This window comes from Copadichromis virginalis, linkage group LG2 (assembly GCF_057382275.1).
Source record: "Copadichromis virginalis isolate Kocher_CV1m ecotype Utaka linkage group LG2, C_Virginalis_male_GT1.1, whole genome shotgun sequence".
In the NCBI taxonomy this organism is placed as follows: Eukaryota; Metazoa; Chordata; class Actinopteri; order Cichliformes; family Cichlidae; genus Copadichromis; species Copadichromis virginalis.
This window is the reverse complement of record NC_140619.1, coordinates 21,785,398-21,803,518: the sequence shown is the minus strand read 5'-3', so window position 1 is coordinate 21,803,518 and position 18,121 is coordinate 21,785,398. Positions and strand designations below refer to the sequence as shown.

The following is an 18,121-nucleotide window of genomic DNA, read 5'->3' as shown; positions in this document are numbered from 1 at the left end:
GTTTGATCTGTTCACCATCAACATTGCGTGCAGCAGCAACCACAGCCTCCCAGACACTGTTCAGAGAGGTGTACTGTTTCCCTCCTTGTAAATCTCACATTTGATGATGGACCACAGGTTCTCAATGGGGTTCAGATCAGGTGAACAAGGTGGCCATGTCATTAGTTTTTCTTCTTTTATACCCTTTCTTGCCAGCCACGCTGTGGAGTACTTGGACGCGTGTGATGGAGCATTGTCCTGCATGAAAATCATGTTTTTCTTGAAGGATGCAGACTTCTTCCTGTACCACTGCTTGAAGAAGGTGTCTTCCAGAAACTGGAAGTAGGACTGGGAGTTGAGCTTGACTCCATCCTCAACCCGAAAAGGCCCCACAAGCTCATCTTTGATGATACCAGCCCAAACCAGTACTCCACCTCCACCTTGCTGGCGTCTGAGTCGGACTGGAGCTCTCTGCCCTTTACCAATCCAGCCACGGGCCCATCCATCTGGCCCATCAAGACTCACTCTCATTTCATCGGTCCATAAAACCTTAGAAAAACCAGTCTTGAGATATTTCTTGGCCCAGTCTTGACGTTTCAGCTTGTGTGTCTTGTTCAGTGGTGGTCGTCTTTCAGCCTTTCTTACCTTGGCCATGTCTCTGAGTATTGCACACCTTGTGCTCTTGGGCACTCCAGTGATGTTGCAGCTCTGAAATATGGCCAAACTGGTGGCAAGTGGCATCTTGGCAGCTGCACGCTTGACTTTTCTCAGTTCATGGGCAGGTATTTTGCGCCTTGGTTTTTCCACACGCTTCTTGCGACCCTGTTGACTATTTTGAATGAAAGGCTTGATTGTTCGATGATCACGCTTCAGAAGCTTTGCAATTTTGAGACTGCTGCATCCCTCTGCAAGATATCTCACTATTTTTGACTTTTCTGAGCCTGTCAAGTCCTTCTTTTGACCCATTTTGCCAAAGGAAAGGACGTTGCCTAATAATTATGCACACCTGATATAGGGTGTTGATGTCATTAGACCACACCCCTTCTCATTACAGAGATGCACATCACCTAATATGCTTAATTGGTAGTAGGCTTTCGAGCCTATACAGCTTGGAGTAAGACAACATGCATGAAGAGGATGATGTGGACAAAATACTCATTTGCCTAATAATTCTGCACTCCCTGTATTCTCCAGTCTCATTGGCAATCACTTCCATCAATAATTTGGTACCAACCCACTTAATTTCTTATATCATAGTCCTGCTAAAGATAGTCAAGGTCTTTATACAGCAGATGAATTAAGACATCTAAGCAATGGTCAGCATGCTCTACCTCCAAATACTGTTTATATAACTAAGCATTAACTTATATTATGCCACTGTGAGCTTGCAGTTTCCTAACTACAGGGTGGGCCATTTATATGGATACATTGTAATAAAATGGAATTGTATCCATATAAATGGCCCACCCTGTATATCACATTAACACTGGTAACTCTCAAATTGTGGAAATAATTCAAATAAAGAAAGGTTATACATCACAGAGCTAGAGGACACATTGACTGAGGTTCATGCAGACACCGGGACTGAATGTCATGTGTTCTCATTTATTTGTCGCTGCACTACCCAGCGAGGGACCATAAAAATAAAACAAGACACCTGTCTGACCAGCACCCAAGGTTATGCGGGGCTTCTACAATAACAGAAGGTCACCGTATAAGCCTGACGCTCGTCACTCGCCCTTGGTACTATTAACCAATAGCAATAATGTGATTTGGAGAAAATCCCCTTTATGCCAAAGATCTGGAACAATCTGTGCGTCACAGCCCTTACCCAACATAAACGCATGTCTCCTTTGCCCAGACGTGACCGCCATATAATTACCTGTCAGTCAAAAGCAGCTGGATGACATTGATAGGTGAACTGCAGCTCAAGGCCACAGACTGAGGACGTTACCCTCTAATAGAGAGCTTTTCTTAACATAGCCAAAAGAATGAAACAGTGGGTGTTTTCTATTAAAATTAAAATTAAAGCTTTCGTGGAAACATTTCACTGACTCTGGAACTGATTATGTATATAATGCAAAGTATGGTGTGGGTCGCTGAAATCAGAGAAATTATCCGGAAGCCATTCTTTCACCATAATTATGCTTGGTTTGGATACTTGATTGTTCCAAGCGCTGCATAGAGAGATGTTTTTTTCATGTTGGTACTTCAGGAACATAAAGCTTTGAGGTTATTAGCTTATAGCAGGAAGCAGAAAGAGTGAAAGCAGCTGTGCAACAACAAGTGCAGCATATATCTGAATATACTGTATAGACTGTTACTTATGTAGCTAAATAAGAAGATACAGTAAATTGCATGAATTAGTATGCTTCATAGGATAGTCGGGCAAGGTGTTGTGATTGCTAATGTTTGCTTTTCCCTCATTTTGGACATGTGACCATGTAGGGTCGAATTAATAAGCCTTCAGTTACATAGTCCTACTATTTGACAACCATTGCTCACTGGGAAAAAATGCGACAGGGCTTTTACTTTGAAGGTGAATGGTCTGCATTTCCAGATTATGTTGAACTTGTTGTTACTGCTGCTTGACTACTATTTGGTGAGAGTTTGCAGAGAAGTTGGTATGTTCTATGCAAAATACAAAAGACCGCAGAAATCTGTGTTTGGGTTCTTTTCTAGTCTGTCATGTGCTTTAGGTCTGTTAAGCTTGTGTTGTCATGTCTAGTCTCCATGTTTCCTGTTTTACTTTTACCTTGTGTTTCTTGTTACTACATGTTTAGTCTTACTCGCCCTTTGTCATTATGTCTCATTCTAGTCAGCTGTGTCCTCATGTGTCTCCTCATCACCTCATGTGTGTAGTTAAGTCCTCCGTCTTCCTGTGTTCAGCGTCGCGTTGTTTGTGTTACCTTCCCTACCCCTTCTCACAGTTTCCCAGTCAAGTCATAGTCATAGTTTCCCAGTTTATGTTCAGGTTTTCCCGCAGTTTAGCCTTGCTGTATTTTCGTGAGTTTCAGCCCTAAATAAAGGCTCGCTTTTCGTTAAGTCCACTTTTGTCTCCTCGCCTCTGTCTGCACTTGGGTCTTCTACTCTTGCAATCAACACAATCACAGGGTAGTTTTTGGTGTAGCACCTTCTTTGCAATTAGTTTCTCCCAGAAGCAGCCACCAACCTCATGGCACGACTCTCCAACTCGTCGAGGAACGCATAGTTTTCTCTCGTGACCAGTTATTGTGTCTAAGGAAACATGCGCCTGATGTCACAAGAGTAACCTCTTAATCGAAACTCATGGTCCTTTGTCTTCACTTTCACAGAGAAGATGTACTGTAGGATCATAAATGTGTGCCTCTTCATAGACCAAAGGACAATTACACTTTGGGACTTCCAGAACGATTACTGGCCATAAACTCTGATTTGAGACAATCACTGGAGTTGTTAAATGTCAAAAGTCTAGAAAGTTATAATTTGAGGCTTTAAGAAACACTCGTTTTACTTTAAGTGTACTTTTTATCTTGACTCTATTTGAAACCATGAAGCTTGAGCTCTAATCCTCACTCCACTCCTGTTTGTCTTCTTGACAAACCGCTTCTTTTAGGCTTAAAACAGGTCACTGCAGTGGATTCATAGAGGCAGGAAGTCAAAACAGAGGGTGTAGGGAAGAAGAGGAGAAATCCAAACACAGACCACCTTCCAACCCAAACAGTCACACACGCGCCGGCTGAAAAGCAGCGGATAACAGCAGAACTCCACTGTCTCAAAGGCTCGACTCATGCGTCAATAGTCGGGCTGCTGTGATGCCTCTGTCATGCCGGACAGTTTGGGGCGGGGGAGGCAGGGGTAGAGCAGCAGGACTGTCAGATACATTGTCCGCTGAAAAAGAGCAGCAGTGATTCGCTCGTGCTATATTACACTGAGCGACACTCAGAGAGAGAGAGCCACACAGCATCATTTTTCACTAAGCAACTCAACAGCTGACGGCAAAAGCATTCACTATACCAAATGAATGCTTAGAGGTGATGTTGCAGTGTGCGTGACACCTTTATTAAAACCAAATGGTGGGGTGGGTTGTTGGTTGTGTTGGTGTCTGAGTATGTTATGATGATTTGACAGAGTGCTAGCTAACAAAATGCCAGTCAATAGAGGAGATGTGTGGATTTCATACATGGGGTCAGTACTACTGTATAAACCCACGTGTGGTTTTATGCAGACGTCTGTGCAGCATCATGAACGGTCAGCATATTAAATCAGAATCATTAATCACCACTGACACTTGTTTGTTTTTCTCTTAGTTAGCTTGTCATTAGTCATGGTGATGAGTTAATGCTAATTCTCTTGAAAGCAATGCAGGAATACTTTCAAACAGCGGCAAGCATCAGTGCCACTATCATTCAATAGACAACATGTCTATTGTCACACACTAATTAGTCTATTCTAGGGCAAACCCAAACAGTGTAGCAAGGGAGTATGGATAGCACGCAACTGGGTTACAGGCTAAAAACTGAAAGCAGGTTTTGCAGCACATCTATGAGCAGCCAGCATGCAGGGAGGCTATTGTTTGTAATGTTCATCTCGCCCACTTCGCTTTTAGGAAGACAGATGGATTTTGTGCTAATTTCATCCAACTTTCCCTTCCATTGGGTCTGGCTTTTGATCAATGCACCTTCATTTTAGCAAGAACTGTAGCAGTTCTGTGAAGTCTGACGAACATCTGCTCATTTTTACTGTTACAGCAAGATATTAGTATGGGTAGCAAACTAATTATTTATAATTTACTCAAACATATACTATATACACTATATATTTGGGTGTAATCTCAATTCATATTCATAAATCAAATATAGTGATCAATAAAGTAACTGGTTTGCTTGATGGCTGACCTGTGACTACCTTACTGTAACCAACAAAAACCTCTATGATCACATTGATTCTGTTTGTTTTAACCAGTGCAGTTTTGCATATTACAGGGGGGGGGGGGGGGGGGGGGGCGGAGTAACAGATACAAAAGATGCACTCACTGACTGAAAATATAACTTGTTAAAGACTTTTTTCTTCAACACTTTGGAGCAGGGGTGCCCAATCCCAGCCCTCGAGAGCTACCGTCCTGCAGCTTTTAGATGCATCCTTGTTCCAACAAACCTGAATCAAATGAATGGCTTGTTATCAGGCCTTTGCCAAACTTGATGGCATGCTGAAGAGGTAATCAAACCATTTGATTCAGCTGTGTTGGAGTAGGGATGCATCTAAAAGCTGCAGGACGGTAGCTCTCGAGGGCTGGGATTGGGCACCCCTGCTTTAGAGCACTTTAATGATAGAGTAGCTCTGGTGTGAAAATGCAATATTTTAATGACTGTACTACAGGCAGAACGTGATCTGGGATTGTCCATCCATTTTCTTCTGCTTATCTGAGTTCAGGTCGCGGGGGCAGCAGTCAAAGCAGACTCGCCATGGCCACCTCTTCCAACTCATCTGGGGGACACAGAGTCGTTCTCAACCCATCCAAGTTTTAGTGAGGGAGAAACGTATTTAATCCCCTTTTGACCAGCAAGAATTTGGATCAAGTATATTATCGAACGAAAGTTTCATTGGCAAGTATTTAAGGATTAGGACTGCACAATTAATCAGAGTTTAATCTCAATCACGATTTTGGCTTCCCACAGTTACTGAGCGATACTGAAAATGGAAAGCAAAAGTAAATCGAGTGCTCCCTACATCAGCGCCTCACCTCAAGTCTGCATGTGCCAATCACAGCTGTTCCCTGCACTGCACTGCTTGTTTTCTGTCTGGAGGAGTACCACTGTATTCAAAGACAGATTATGCAACAAAATTCAAATGTCTGCCACAAAAGAAGGCAAAGAGCTGGACCCTAGAAGGCTTCAGAAAAATGGTCAACATACTGGAAAAAGATGTTATTCCCTCCCCAACTAAGTGACAAAACATGTGCAGTACACAAAGCAGGGGTAGATCGGTCAGGTACTTTACTTTGAGTTTTATTTACATCAACAATGAATTTAGTATGGCCTTTATTTTATTTGTTTGCTTTTAGATGTACTTAGGCCAATTGAAGAAATGCAGTGTCGCCTGCAAAGACGTTTTAATTAACAGAAATGCAGCACACTGCAAAACTGAAAGCACTCCCCTGTCAATTTCATTTTGTGTTACGTTTTGGTACAATTCTTTTTATTTATGTTTCTTATTTTCCTTCTAAGGGATGCACTGAATTTAGGAGACTGAGGAGAAGTAATTTTATTTTTGTCAGGGGGATTTTGGGTTATGTTTGAATTGTTGATTTCTTATGTTAATATCATGTGCTATTGTCAAGTTAAGGGTTGTATTATTTAGGAGATAACACTAAGTCCTAGTATTATTATTAGTTTGTATTAGTTAGTTATCCATGTCCCCTGGTTTATGTGTCATGTTCACTGTTGGGAAGGTTACTTTTCAAATGTATTCCACTACAGATTACAGATTACATGCCCCAAAATGTATTTTGTAACGTATACAGGTAAGTTACTCAATGAGAGTAACGTATTCTGAATACTTTGGATTACTTAATATATTATCATGCTTTTTACAACTACATGAATGTCCTATTGCTGTGTGATTTATTACCATTATTGAAGGTTACTCTTCATACCAATACCGACTAGATTTTTAAATCTTAATATAAAATGAGTAACAGTCGGATGGACATTAGGTAAGGCTGCACTTTATTTTATTTTTATTTTTTTTAATCAAATTTAAATAATAGACTGTTCACTTCTTTACAAACCGTTTAAATTATGAATTCAGAAGGAGTTTCTTATTTTGCTGACTGTAAGCAAATAAAATTAGCTATAAATTAAGTTACAGAACAAATGAAAAGATAACAGAAGTTTGTTGATCATGTCGAGTTTGACAGTGGAGGTTTTTAACGTGACCGCTTAGCGCTGACTGTGAAATTCATCAACAAGCCATATGACCTTAGACAACACAGAACAAATACAAACAAACAAACAAATGGCCGACCCATGACTCACAATAGGAAATCAGATTAAAGCTCACAGCACTGAAAAAGAGAGCTTAGGACAAGAAAAGCTCATTGGAAATCCCACAGAGTGTAAAGGACTTAGTCACACTAGAGACAAAACTGGACGGCATCTAGGAAAAATTCATGGTTACCCGGTGACTGCATGGCATTTTTTGCAAGTAGTACACTCAATCTGTGGAAGACCACTTTTGGTCACAATGTGATTGCATGGGTAGTTGTTGGAAGGCAACCTGTCTCCACAAAATTAAAGTCCCCCTTGGACTCAAACATTTGCAAATAATTTCTGTCCAACGCATAAACGCAGATTGACAACTTTTTCAGTCAGTCTGAGTTGGTCTGTGTCCATCAGTCCATCAACTCAGCTGGTTGTATTTTGGTTATGTTCCTATATAAAAGCAAGGTTGCTGTGTGTAATTCTGCAGTTAAATCTGCATTTTGCAGCAACTACGTCACTATTTGTGGAGGACTTTCTGTTTCAGATCTATGAGCATCTTAGTCAATGTGAATTTCAGTCGATGCAGAAAGCAACAGATTTGTTATTTGGGCTAATTTGTGAACGTTAATTGCTGTATCGCCACAAACAGACTGCACGTAGCTGCCAACTTGACTCCATTCAAACTGATAGCACACTAACACCACCTAATTATCACCATCTTGATGCACCAAATTGTGGACCTGGTCTTTAAATAAACCATTTCAAAGGCAAAAACATCATAAGTTTGTTCCATACTGGTGCAGTAATTTTGTGACTTAGTGTGACTGTAGCTGTCCTGGTCCGGGATCGGTGACCCAGGGTTTTGTGTTTTGTTGTTGATTTCATCATGATTTATCATTGCTAGTCTCGTTTTCAACACGTTCTCGGCGAATCCGTACTTGCCGAGAACGCGAGTACGTACTCGCGTACTTGAGAATTGAGAAAGGGCCTCAGATTAGCCCCAGCTGTGCTTTCTTCCTGTTTTCCATTCCCTCGTTACTCCCTGGTGTGTTTACCTCTGTGTTTTCAGCCATTTCCTAGTTACTGGTCCTGGTTTGTTTCCAGTTTAGTTTTGTATTTGAAGTAAGTTATTTATGGCCAAAATAAAGCTTGTCATTAGCAACTACAATAAGGAGGACATCTTTCCCCATCTGATTAAAAATGTTTATTTCAACCACACGTGCAGTATTACTGCTTGTAAATGCTTTTTGAGCCAAACATATTTTAGAGAATTACTGTAAGAGGTGAAAATAAAATAGAATGGGAAACTTTTTGTTTCCCGTAATCACCGCGTGCTGAAGCATCGCCTTGTTGTGTTGACTGAATAGATACTCCAGCTCTGATTGCTCCATTGGCATGCAGGCACCAAATAAACAGAGAGAGAGAGGAGCAGAAAGGCAGTGCAGCATGAATGCTGTGTGAAGTCTACATACCGAAAACTGTGCGCGCTGGGACTGATTCTTTATTTATCCAGAAGGACACTTGGGAGAGGATTACTGTCATTATGCAGGGGATATACGTCTGAATCATGAAGTAGCCCATTTTACGTTTCAAGTGGAAGTAGACCGTCATGACCACATATTCACCTGGGGATCAACAGAAATGAATTAGTTTCATTAACAAAGAATTTGAAGTTGCAGGCTGACAGATTTCATTAATGCAGCTCCAGACAGATGTCACATTTGATCTGGTTTTCTCCCCTCACTTCTACATTGTGTCCATTTGCACTCTGCTGTAGCTTTCTGCTGCTAAAATCTTTTTTTTTTGGTGTGGTGTGTGGGGCTTTCAGTATTTTTGCGAGCCAACTGGCTCTGAAATGTCTCAACGCATGATGTTTGAGGGTTTCATTTCACAAGACTGTGTGCTAGCCATGGTCCAGTAGACCCACTGTCATGTCTGTGCAAGTGTCAAAACTCTATATCCCCCCAATATGCGACGCCCAAATCTGTCTTGTGGAAACACAGTGTAGACTTGGCAAATCTTCCAAGTATGATTCAATATAATGCGCTCAGACAGATGTGGATCTTTTCTTTTCATAAAAAAGCAGACTCTTTTGTAAAAGTGATAAATGAACAGCAGTGTCCCATTATTCCTCGAGCGTTCACTGTAACTCGGTTGATAAAGCAGGACGGTGAAAGGATGAGCAAATCTCACCTGTGATGGATTTAATCGTTTCACTGGAGACCGTCTGGCCAATGAGATCATACTGAACGAGGCTGGAGGACTCTGGAGGGACCTCCACTGAATGCTCAGGCCCTTTGGTCCAAGTATAGATCATCTCCGTTTTAGGATAGGCATCTGTGGGCAGACAGCAAAGCCACACCGACATGAGTCACTGACTGTAAGCTGTGAGCAGTGCAGCAGAAAAACAAGATGCTCAGAAGAAAGCAGCTCTTTGTATACTGTAAACTGTCCATATGTGTGCAGGATTTTACTTTGATATAATTGAAACATTATCATCACTGTAGATTTCTTCTTGTCACCAACCAGCTGTTAATAGCACCTTTTTCCCTTTACCACTTTTCTCCTGTTTTCCTTTGGATTGCCATTCTTCACACTGTTTGTATATGTGATAAATGCTACATCCTCTAGCACTTCTGCTTTTGCTTCTCAGATAATGGGGTTGCTATTCCTGGAACAAATTCTGCATATTGTTATGTAAAAGTGCATTAAACCAGAAACCATTAGGAACGAGCTACACATTAGTTATTTTGTCTGTTGTCAACTGTTGTGGAAATTGCTGCTAAACTTCTGCATTTATTGGGCCGGTGCAACAACACAAGTTTTCATTTACTAGCCAGCTTTTACCCGGACTTCATTTTCCTGGTGACGTGGCTGCTTACGGTTAGGTTCATACGTTTTTGGAGGGATTGTGTATAAAAATGGCCATCATTCCAAAGTAATGAATCCAGTTATTTTGTTTGAACTTGAACTCAAAAATCCAAGATGAATTTGTTGCAGACTTTCAGCTTTTAATTCCACTGTGTTGATGTACAGAGGCAAAATTATTATTGTGTCATTATCCACAAACCTGTGGATCTAACTGTATGTAGCACTTTTTTACTCAGAGCGTTTTTATTCCAAGCCTTTTATTCTGAAAGATGCTTGGGCAGGTTGGGAGTTTGTTATCTTGCTCAAAAGCACATCAGTATGCTTACTGGAAGAACTGGGAAGTGAACCAACCTTCCCATTAAAAGACAAGCTCTACTTCCTTGGTGGGTTGGTGTAGTGAAACTAAGTTGAATTAATATATTTTATATGCAGCATGTATTATATTGCCTTTATTTTATTGCCTAAATTTAAAGAAAAGACAACTAACTCAAATTGATAATAACCTTTATCTCTACAGTTGTTGCTTTGTCTGTTGATAAAGGTTCAACGGTAACTTTATTGTCCCCAATGGGAAATTGATTTGCATGTCCACCCATGAAGCAACACAAAAAGCAAACAAACACACACACAAAAAAAGATCAACGTTAATGTTAATGCTTAAATATATTATAATAAACTAATAATTGATTAATATAATAATTTTTTTTTTGCTTTAAGTAGGATATGTTATAGATAATTCAATTAATTAAGTCGTGTCCAATATTCCTACATTTGAGGTCTTTAAAGGTTCCTGTTAATAAAGTTGATATTCTTATTATTAGATTCTACTAGAGTAGCTTTGCATGACTCATAATTAAAATCAATCCCTATTTGTCTTACACTGGGCCTTAGTGCTGCCCCTCAGTTCATCCTGTGTCTGAAATGAAAATTTGGAGGAACTGATTGGCTGATTGGTTGCCCCTCTCAAAACAGAAAAGAGCAGTTGGGTGGGGCCTCAAATGTCCCTGTTACACTCAAAATATGTTTCTTCACCCTTAATAAACATGAGACAATCATTTTGAGTAAAATGCAACTAAAATATGCAGCGTATTAGATCACCATCCTGTGTGAGGTTTATGCCTCATCTGCGCTACAGTAACAGTAGTAAATTGGTAATTACCAAAGTAAATTTTTATGTTTTGTATGTACTGTTTTACAAAAAAGCAGAAAAATGTATTTTTGCAATTATTTGCTTGTATTTCTGAACAGAAAAACATTTTAGTGGCTGAATGTTATGCTCGATTTATTTAGTCTCAGAGAAGTTCAGTGTGCCAGCTCAAATTTACATATGAAAATGTAAAGTTTGTCAAAAACATATCTTTTTGTTTCAAACAGGTTTTATAGGTGTAAAAATGTAGACAGTCCCCTCTAAGTGAATCACAACAAAAACAGACAAGAAGTCTCCACCAAAAACTTTTCACGAATAATTTTTTTATTGGTTCTACCAGATTGACTCATCATCTCACCTCCACTCAAGCATGAATAATTCACTAATCTGCATAAAGAAAATGATTCCAGTGCAGGTTTTACAATCTATTTTGGTAATTGTGGACCACACCATGACATCAGAACAAATGAAAGTAAAAATATATGATAACAGTAAAACTGTCCAATTAGTAAAGACTCAAGCTGCCACTTTGTGTCTAATTAAAGTTGTAACAGTCACACATTATATTACAAGTTTGTTTATTCCCCGTTGTTGCTTCCTCTCTGTTTTATTTTGTTTTTTGTGCGTTTTTTTTTCTGTATTCTGTATTCTCACTGGCGAGGTTGACCAGAGTGCGAATGCAAAACAAAATGCCAGTTGTCTTGGCCTGCCACTCCCTATGGGACTCCGTATCGGCAGGATACCAACTGTGCTGCCAAAATGAAATGACTCTGGTGTGTCATGGAGTGGAACGCAGTGCCTGTGCACACAAGTCCAGATGGAGAAACAGAAAAAGGAGACGGTGAGAGGAGAGAGAGGGGGAGAGATGGAGGAAAAATGAAGGCAGGGCAGACAGCGAGAAAATTAGCACGCAGGCACACATCGACACATGCACCGGCTATGGAAAATAGCTGCATAGGTCTGCGCTATCCTGAGGCAGAGGAAGGGATTCTGACCTTTCCCTCGCTTCAGGCCACATCAGATCCATGGTTGCTTCCTCCTGACTGGAGGCTAGCAGCAGCAGCACAGGATGGTGAAAGGACGGGAGGAGGGGGGATGACAATAACCGAGGAATGTGAATTTGTCCTCCGCAATGTCACCAGATTGGGTAATTGACAGCGGGTGTAGAGGCAAACTCGTTGTCTTTTTTCCTCTCCTTTCTCTTGCAGATGTAATCTTCAAATCGCTGCTGCTCCCTGATAAGACGCAGCTGCTCGTTTTTTGAGAAGCTCCTTTATTTGAAATAAGTCATTTCTGCTGACCAGTGGGCCCACTGTGAACACTGGTGCTGAGTTGGGCGTTTATTGTTCACGATGAAGAATGAAACGTTTCATTATTAACTATAGCATTTAGTCGCTTTCTGCTCAGCTCTTTAGCGCTCCTTTTCAGCACAGCATCCATTTCAGTACCAAGAGGAGGAAAGTGGCTTCATGAACTGAGCTAGGACAATATTTTCTTTGTCTTAGCCTTCCACTGGTGTTTTCTCTTTTTTTACCCACTCTGCTTAGTTTAGATTCAGATTCAGTCTAAACGCTCTTATTTGGTTGTTTATAAAGTGGTCACGCTATCCTAACCGACTGCTACACAGGAGCTGTCACACTATTCATCTTAGAATCCAGCTTTTTTTGTCCTTTCAATAAAGTCACTTCAATTGTGTAAGAGTGGAATACAACTGATTTACAAAATAATCATCCAGGTAACTCACATCAGATCTTTGCGTATTACACGCTCATTACACTGCCACCTGTTTTAATGTGCAAGTTTATCTGAGTTACAAGAAGTAAAGAACCAGAAGTGGGTTATTTGCTTACACTTCTACTGTACTCTTGTATGTTTAGCTCAAAAATTAATTTAACTGAATTGACTTACTCCAGTATTTTACATTGCTGTGACATTTTCTTCATTTTTGAGGTGATGAAACTGATTATTTTTTAATTAACTGGAAGTATTTTGATGGTTCACTTTCCATTTAGAAATGATCATTTCAGAGTGCTTTTTCTTTTGTGTACATCTGCCATAGTGTGCAGCTGTTCTTTGGTATTGCAAAGTCCAAAGTGGGAGTGCTGGTGAAATTCCAGGATTTCAGCTTTAGATTAAAAATCTTAACTAAGATTTTCTACACTCTCTGTCACACTGAGTTACTCTGTGTCGAGTTGCTCAGGCAGCATTTTGTTTATTTTTATGTTAGACTCTCAAACATGCAACAGAGTGAGAATACACAATGACTGGATATTGATTGTGTTTACAAATCACTAATTGTTGTATTTAATTTTAAAAATTATACTTACATTACTCGCGTCTTCCCAAACTAACAGACTTACAATGCTACAATGCTGTTATGTTATGTTATTACTCAGGTACAAATTTTCACTGTGATAATGACTTATTAATAAAATCATTTGACAAAACATTGAGGACGAACAGAATTCACATTCTGATAAAATGATAGATTTTTTAAAACTTTGAGTCCTTTTCCTCATTCAAAGGCACTGCAGGAATATTAGAGGTTAACAGTAATCTTACATGCATGTTTGGATCACTTTGTCCTGTCAGACCTAATCAGCAGCCTCTTCCTGTTTTCTCTCTTGTAGCACAGCCAGAACATTGAAAGGAGGCTCACTAAAATGGTACCGTTTATTTCCTGTCATGATGTAGCTATATAAAAAGAAAATAAATCATCATGTCTTTCTCCTCATCTCAGCTTCTGTCCATTTAGTTTATATTTAAATAATACCATTAATATTAATAATAAATCCTATTGGATGGATGGATAAAATACTGACTTTGTACATATACCGAATTTCCCGGAGGAACCCACCCGAGGGATTAATAAAGTTTCATCTAATCTATCTACATTAGTACTCTACACTAAACTCCTGGTGTTGTAAGTGTTGTTCATCTGTTTGCATATTTTTGCATGTTTTCAATAAGTTTATGTTTGAAAAATGCTTTTTTTATATGTCATATTGTTACTATTACTTCCACTTAATTTCCCCCTTTTATAAACTATATATGTTGCAGTTGTAACAAAGCAACTGTGCAAACTGTGTGTCAATAAAGTTTTCTGATGCTGATGTCACCAACTCACACATAAAGAACTTACAGCTGCCAAACTTGAGGGGGCATGCATGTGCATCCATGGGGAAGTCCACGAGCTTCATGGGACACTCGGCGCTAATCGTCAGCCTGTTGCAGAACAGAGGAGAAGCGTTTGACTTAGAACCAATAACAAGGCAATAAGGGCTTTCTTTTAAAGGTACACCAAAAACTACTGCCTACATGGTTCTATTTGTTCAGGTATTTTAAAACAAACAAAGGTGGTTTTTCAATTGTTGCTATGCAATCATTGATTCTGCTGATCTTTATATAAAAAAGGCCAATTACTATCAAACAATCAACTGCTCTCCTGAATGAATGTGAAAGTTTGGCATGTGCACTGCCTCCACACAGCTCTCTACTGTGTACACAGCGAGAGCGGGTTTTTGATTTCACAGGAAATCTCTTTCATTGCTTTATAACAAACAAAGTCTGTCATCCCTCCTATCCCATTTTAATGAGCAAAAAACACTAAAAAGAGAAAACAAATACATGAAGTGTAACTAACACAAGCAGGCTTTTTAGATGGATGCAAAATTAGAGCTGGCTGCAATCTGTAGATTGGCATATTATTCGAGTTAATATATAAGTACCTCATGGTGTAGAGGATGGTGCCGTTCTTCATGATGCGGAACAGCCTGTTGGGCGCCGTCATGTTGTGAGCGACGGACCTCTTGCCGTTCCTGAAGAAGGTGTCCGGTGTCCACACCTTTGTTACCATCAGGTTGTTCAGCCTGAGAATCTCTATCGGGCCCTCGTACATCAACCTCCGGTCTACCCACATCTGGCGAAAAAATACGTCCATTGTGTATTCCTACGTTGGGAAAAAAGGACCAAAAATAAGACCAGCTGGAAGAAATTGCTTCGGTTTTTCATCCAAACATAAAGCAGGCTTGGTTGAGTGGCTCTTGGTTGAGCAAGATAGTCATTATCTTCAAGTATTGATCTCTGTGTCTTCTGTAGTTTGACACTCAATTTAGAATAAACAAAAAGAAAGTCATAAACAAACATGAGATAGGATAGGTACCATTTCAACGTCTGAGACAGGCCCAAAACTTGTCACATAAATGTCAGTCTTGACCTCAGTCACAGGACCTGTTGAGATAATGAAACAGACAAGTGTCACGTTTAATGACCGTTTACTGGTGTAAATCCTTCAGTGTCGCGGTCATAAAAAGACAGGAGTCCTATTCATACTTGTTTAGCCAATCTAAAAGCCTTGCAGTAACTTATCTCTTCCAGAGCTGTAGCACCTTTGTTGCTGTTTCCATTCTGTTCACTTTAAAGCGAAGCTGGTACGCCTGCATGTCTGAACATCTCTGCTGACAGGCTGCTTTACAACCAGCAGTGAGGCATCTCTTTGAGAAATATGGCCGTAGAAACCCAGAACTGTACTTTTAGAACTTGAACTGTGCATTAGGACGTTTGTGTGCTGACATACACACAATTATGTAACCACACTCACTCAAACGTGCCAGCTCAGAGGCCCATCTTCAGTGGGCACAACTACCAGGCTTGTGCACAACTCAGCAGCGCTCGTGTTGTGATACACTAAACCACAAAGCAGTATGTTGCGTATGCAAATCACATAAAACATTGTAGAGAAAAAGGTCATTAAAATGTTGCCATAATGTTCCCATGAAAACATGTCATGCATGTCGTTGGCTTTCTACTTCCCCCATGCTGTTAAAGAGTTTCACTAAGGCGTTCATGCTCATTTCACAATCTTAACCCTGCAATGCCAAGTGCATCATATTTGACAGATGAGTTTTAGAAACCTGTCATTTTTCCCCCCAAAAAAACCTAAAACAGCTGCATAGAAATGGCAGTCTGATGCAAATCTGATGCAAATTACTGGGCTGAGCTGTCTACTAAGGTTGGTGGGTCAACCCCTGGCTTCTTCACTCTTGGGCAGTTTCTTCATGGGCAAGAAACTGAACCTCAAGTTGCTCTCTGAGTGTTAACTGGTAAATGGTTACTGGACTAGTTCTTGTATAGCACTTTTCTACTCTACCTGAGCACTTAGAGCACTTTATACAACTTGCCTCACCCATTCATACCCAAGCACATGCGAGCACTGTTTTTTCTTTGGTTAAGTGCTTTTTGTCTAACATTCATAGACAGACTCTATTGGATCCATCAAAGAGCAACTTGGGGTTAGCATCTTTCCCATGAAGACCGGAGCAGCCAGGGATCAAACCACCAACCTTCCTATTATTAGATTACCTCATTAGAGTGTGAATGTGTATGGATGTTAAAAAGAAAACACTTTGCCATAGAAAAAGAAAGGTGTTGGCATGAATGGGTATGAATGGATTAATAAGGCATGTTGTGTAAAGTGCTCTGAGTGCTCAAGTAGCCATCCATTTAACATAAAATTTCTCAGCTTCAATAAAAACCAGTTTCAAAAACTTGGAATTTTCTGGCAATTATTTCATGGTTCAGGCTGTAGACTGTTAGGCTGTGCAAATAAAAGTGCACTTTTTTTTAAATTATGGCATATTTGATGGTCATTTTATGTTTTTTTCTTAGAAACGTGTTCTTCCTCCCCACCATCACCAAGTGCTTGTTCACAGATCAATGACATTCTCTCTCCACCCCTGCAGGAGCTTTACTTTACAGTATCAAGTGCCTTGAGATGACTGCAGCTGTGAGCTATATAAATAGAATACACCAAAATTGAAATCTTTAGCCTCCCTCAGCAAGTGGATTGTTCCCTCTGCTCATTTAGAGCGCTTCAGGGGTGTAGTATGATTACTATGGGTGGAACTGACTTGATTTAAACCACACTAATGGGGTGTTTTGTTGCTCAGCAGTGAGTTTGCAGCTATCTTTAGAGTACATTTTACGTTCTCTTACATTAAAAAGTCCAATAACAAGCGAAGCTCCCTTTTTAGTGGTTTAAAGATGTCACCGGATGCTTTTATTACTCGATAATGTGGTTAGAGCTACGAGGTATGGCTTTTAAAAATAAATTTTTAAAAAGTAGCATAAATTACAGAAGAAATAAAATTTCACCTGGTGGTTTGAAGATTCTGGTTACATAGCTGATATGACTACTTTTATTGCAGAACACTCTCAATAGTGCGCAAAAATAGTGCGCATTTTTCTAAAATACCTCCGAATCCAGGTCGCAGCCTGTTGTCATAGCCGTCCAGAAGTCGGTCCAAAATGCGAGTGAAATTCTCCGGATAGATCCTTTCATCCTTTTTTGTCTGCGCAGAGATTTTCTTCATACTATGAAGAAGAAGAAGAAGAAAATCGGGATACTTGTAAGTTGAGGGCTGAAAACACAGCTCGGCGGCAGGTTTCAGCACCGCGGACAGAGACTCACCAAGTCAGCAAACAGAAAAAGTAGAAGAGGGTCCGAGTAAACGCGGGGCGCATCGCTGTCACCATCTCCTTCTTCTTGGCAGAAACCATCCTTGCATGCCATACTTCAAGCCTCTTCACATCTCACCACCACCACCAGCAGCAGCAGCAGCACCACTACCAGCGGCAGCAGCTGCCTGTGTCCCGGAGTAAAAAAAAGGGAAAGAGGAGCAGTAGGCAGGGAGCGACACAGGGCAGAGCGGCGCAGAGAGGAAGAGGGAAGTTGAGAGCCCCTTTCCTCCCGATCCTGCAGTCTCTCTGCCAGGCGCGCAACACAAACTCACACGTGCACACGCGCGCACACACACAAACACGCACACACACATACGCGCACACACCTTCACCCCGAGTCCTGGTCACCTCTGGTCCGCATCTAAGCTGCTCTGCTGCTGCTCAGCACCCAGGCACACAAACAGTCCTTCCCCTCTCTCCCTCTCTTCTTCACTCTGTTTGCTTCAGTGTCTCACTTCTTTCTCTCCCTCCTCTCCCGCTTTCTCTCTCTCTCTCTCTCTCTCTCTCTCTCTCTCTCTCTCTCTCTCTCAGACACACACGCGCACCTCCTTTGGTCAGGACACAGATTAGACGTGCGCTGCTTTGAAATAGCTTAAGCTCACAAGAGTCACATCTCTGACTTCACCCTGCTGTCAAAACTGGA

General features: G+C 40.6%; 1 protein-coding gene across 1 annotated transcript in view; it reads right to left on the bottom strand.

The window, feature by feature from the left end:
• gabra4 (gamma-aminobutyric acid type A receptor subunit alpha4) overlaps positions 1-17,901 on the bottom strand; it is a 33,071-nt gene extending 15,170 nt beyond the window's left edge. Inside the window, exons 1-7 of the mRNA XM_085473436.1 lie at positions 17,429-17,901; positions 17,213-17,331; positions 15,122-15,189; positions 14,688-14,908; positions 14,102-14,184; positions 9,135-9,278; positions 8,414-8,566 (exon numbers count right to left, since the gene is read on the bottom strand). Coding sequence (XP_085329562.1) covers positions 8,414-8,566; positions 9,135-9,278; positions 14,102-14,184; positions 14,688-14,908; positions 15,122-15,189; positions 17,213-17,331; positions 17,429-17,517 — 877 coding nt within the window. The 5' untranslated portion in view covers positions 17,518-17,901. The remainder of the gene's footprint in view (positions 1-8,413; positions 8,567-9,134; positions 9,279-14,101; positions 14,185-14,687; positions 14,909-15,121; positions 15,190-17,212; positions 17,332-17,428) is intronic.
• Positions 17,902-18,121: the final 220 nt, after the last annotated feature.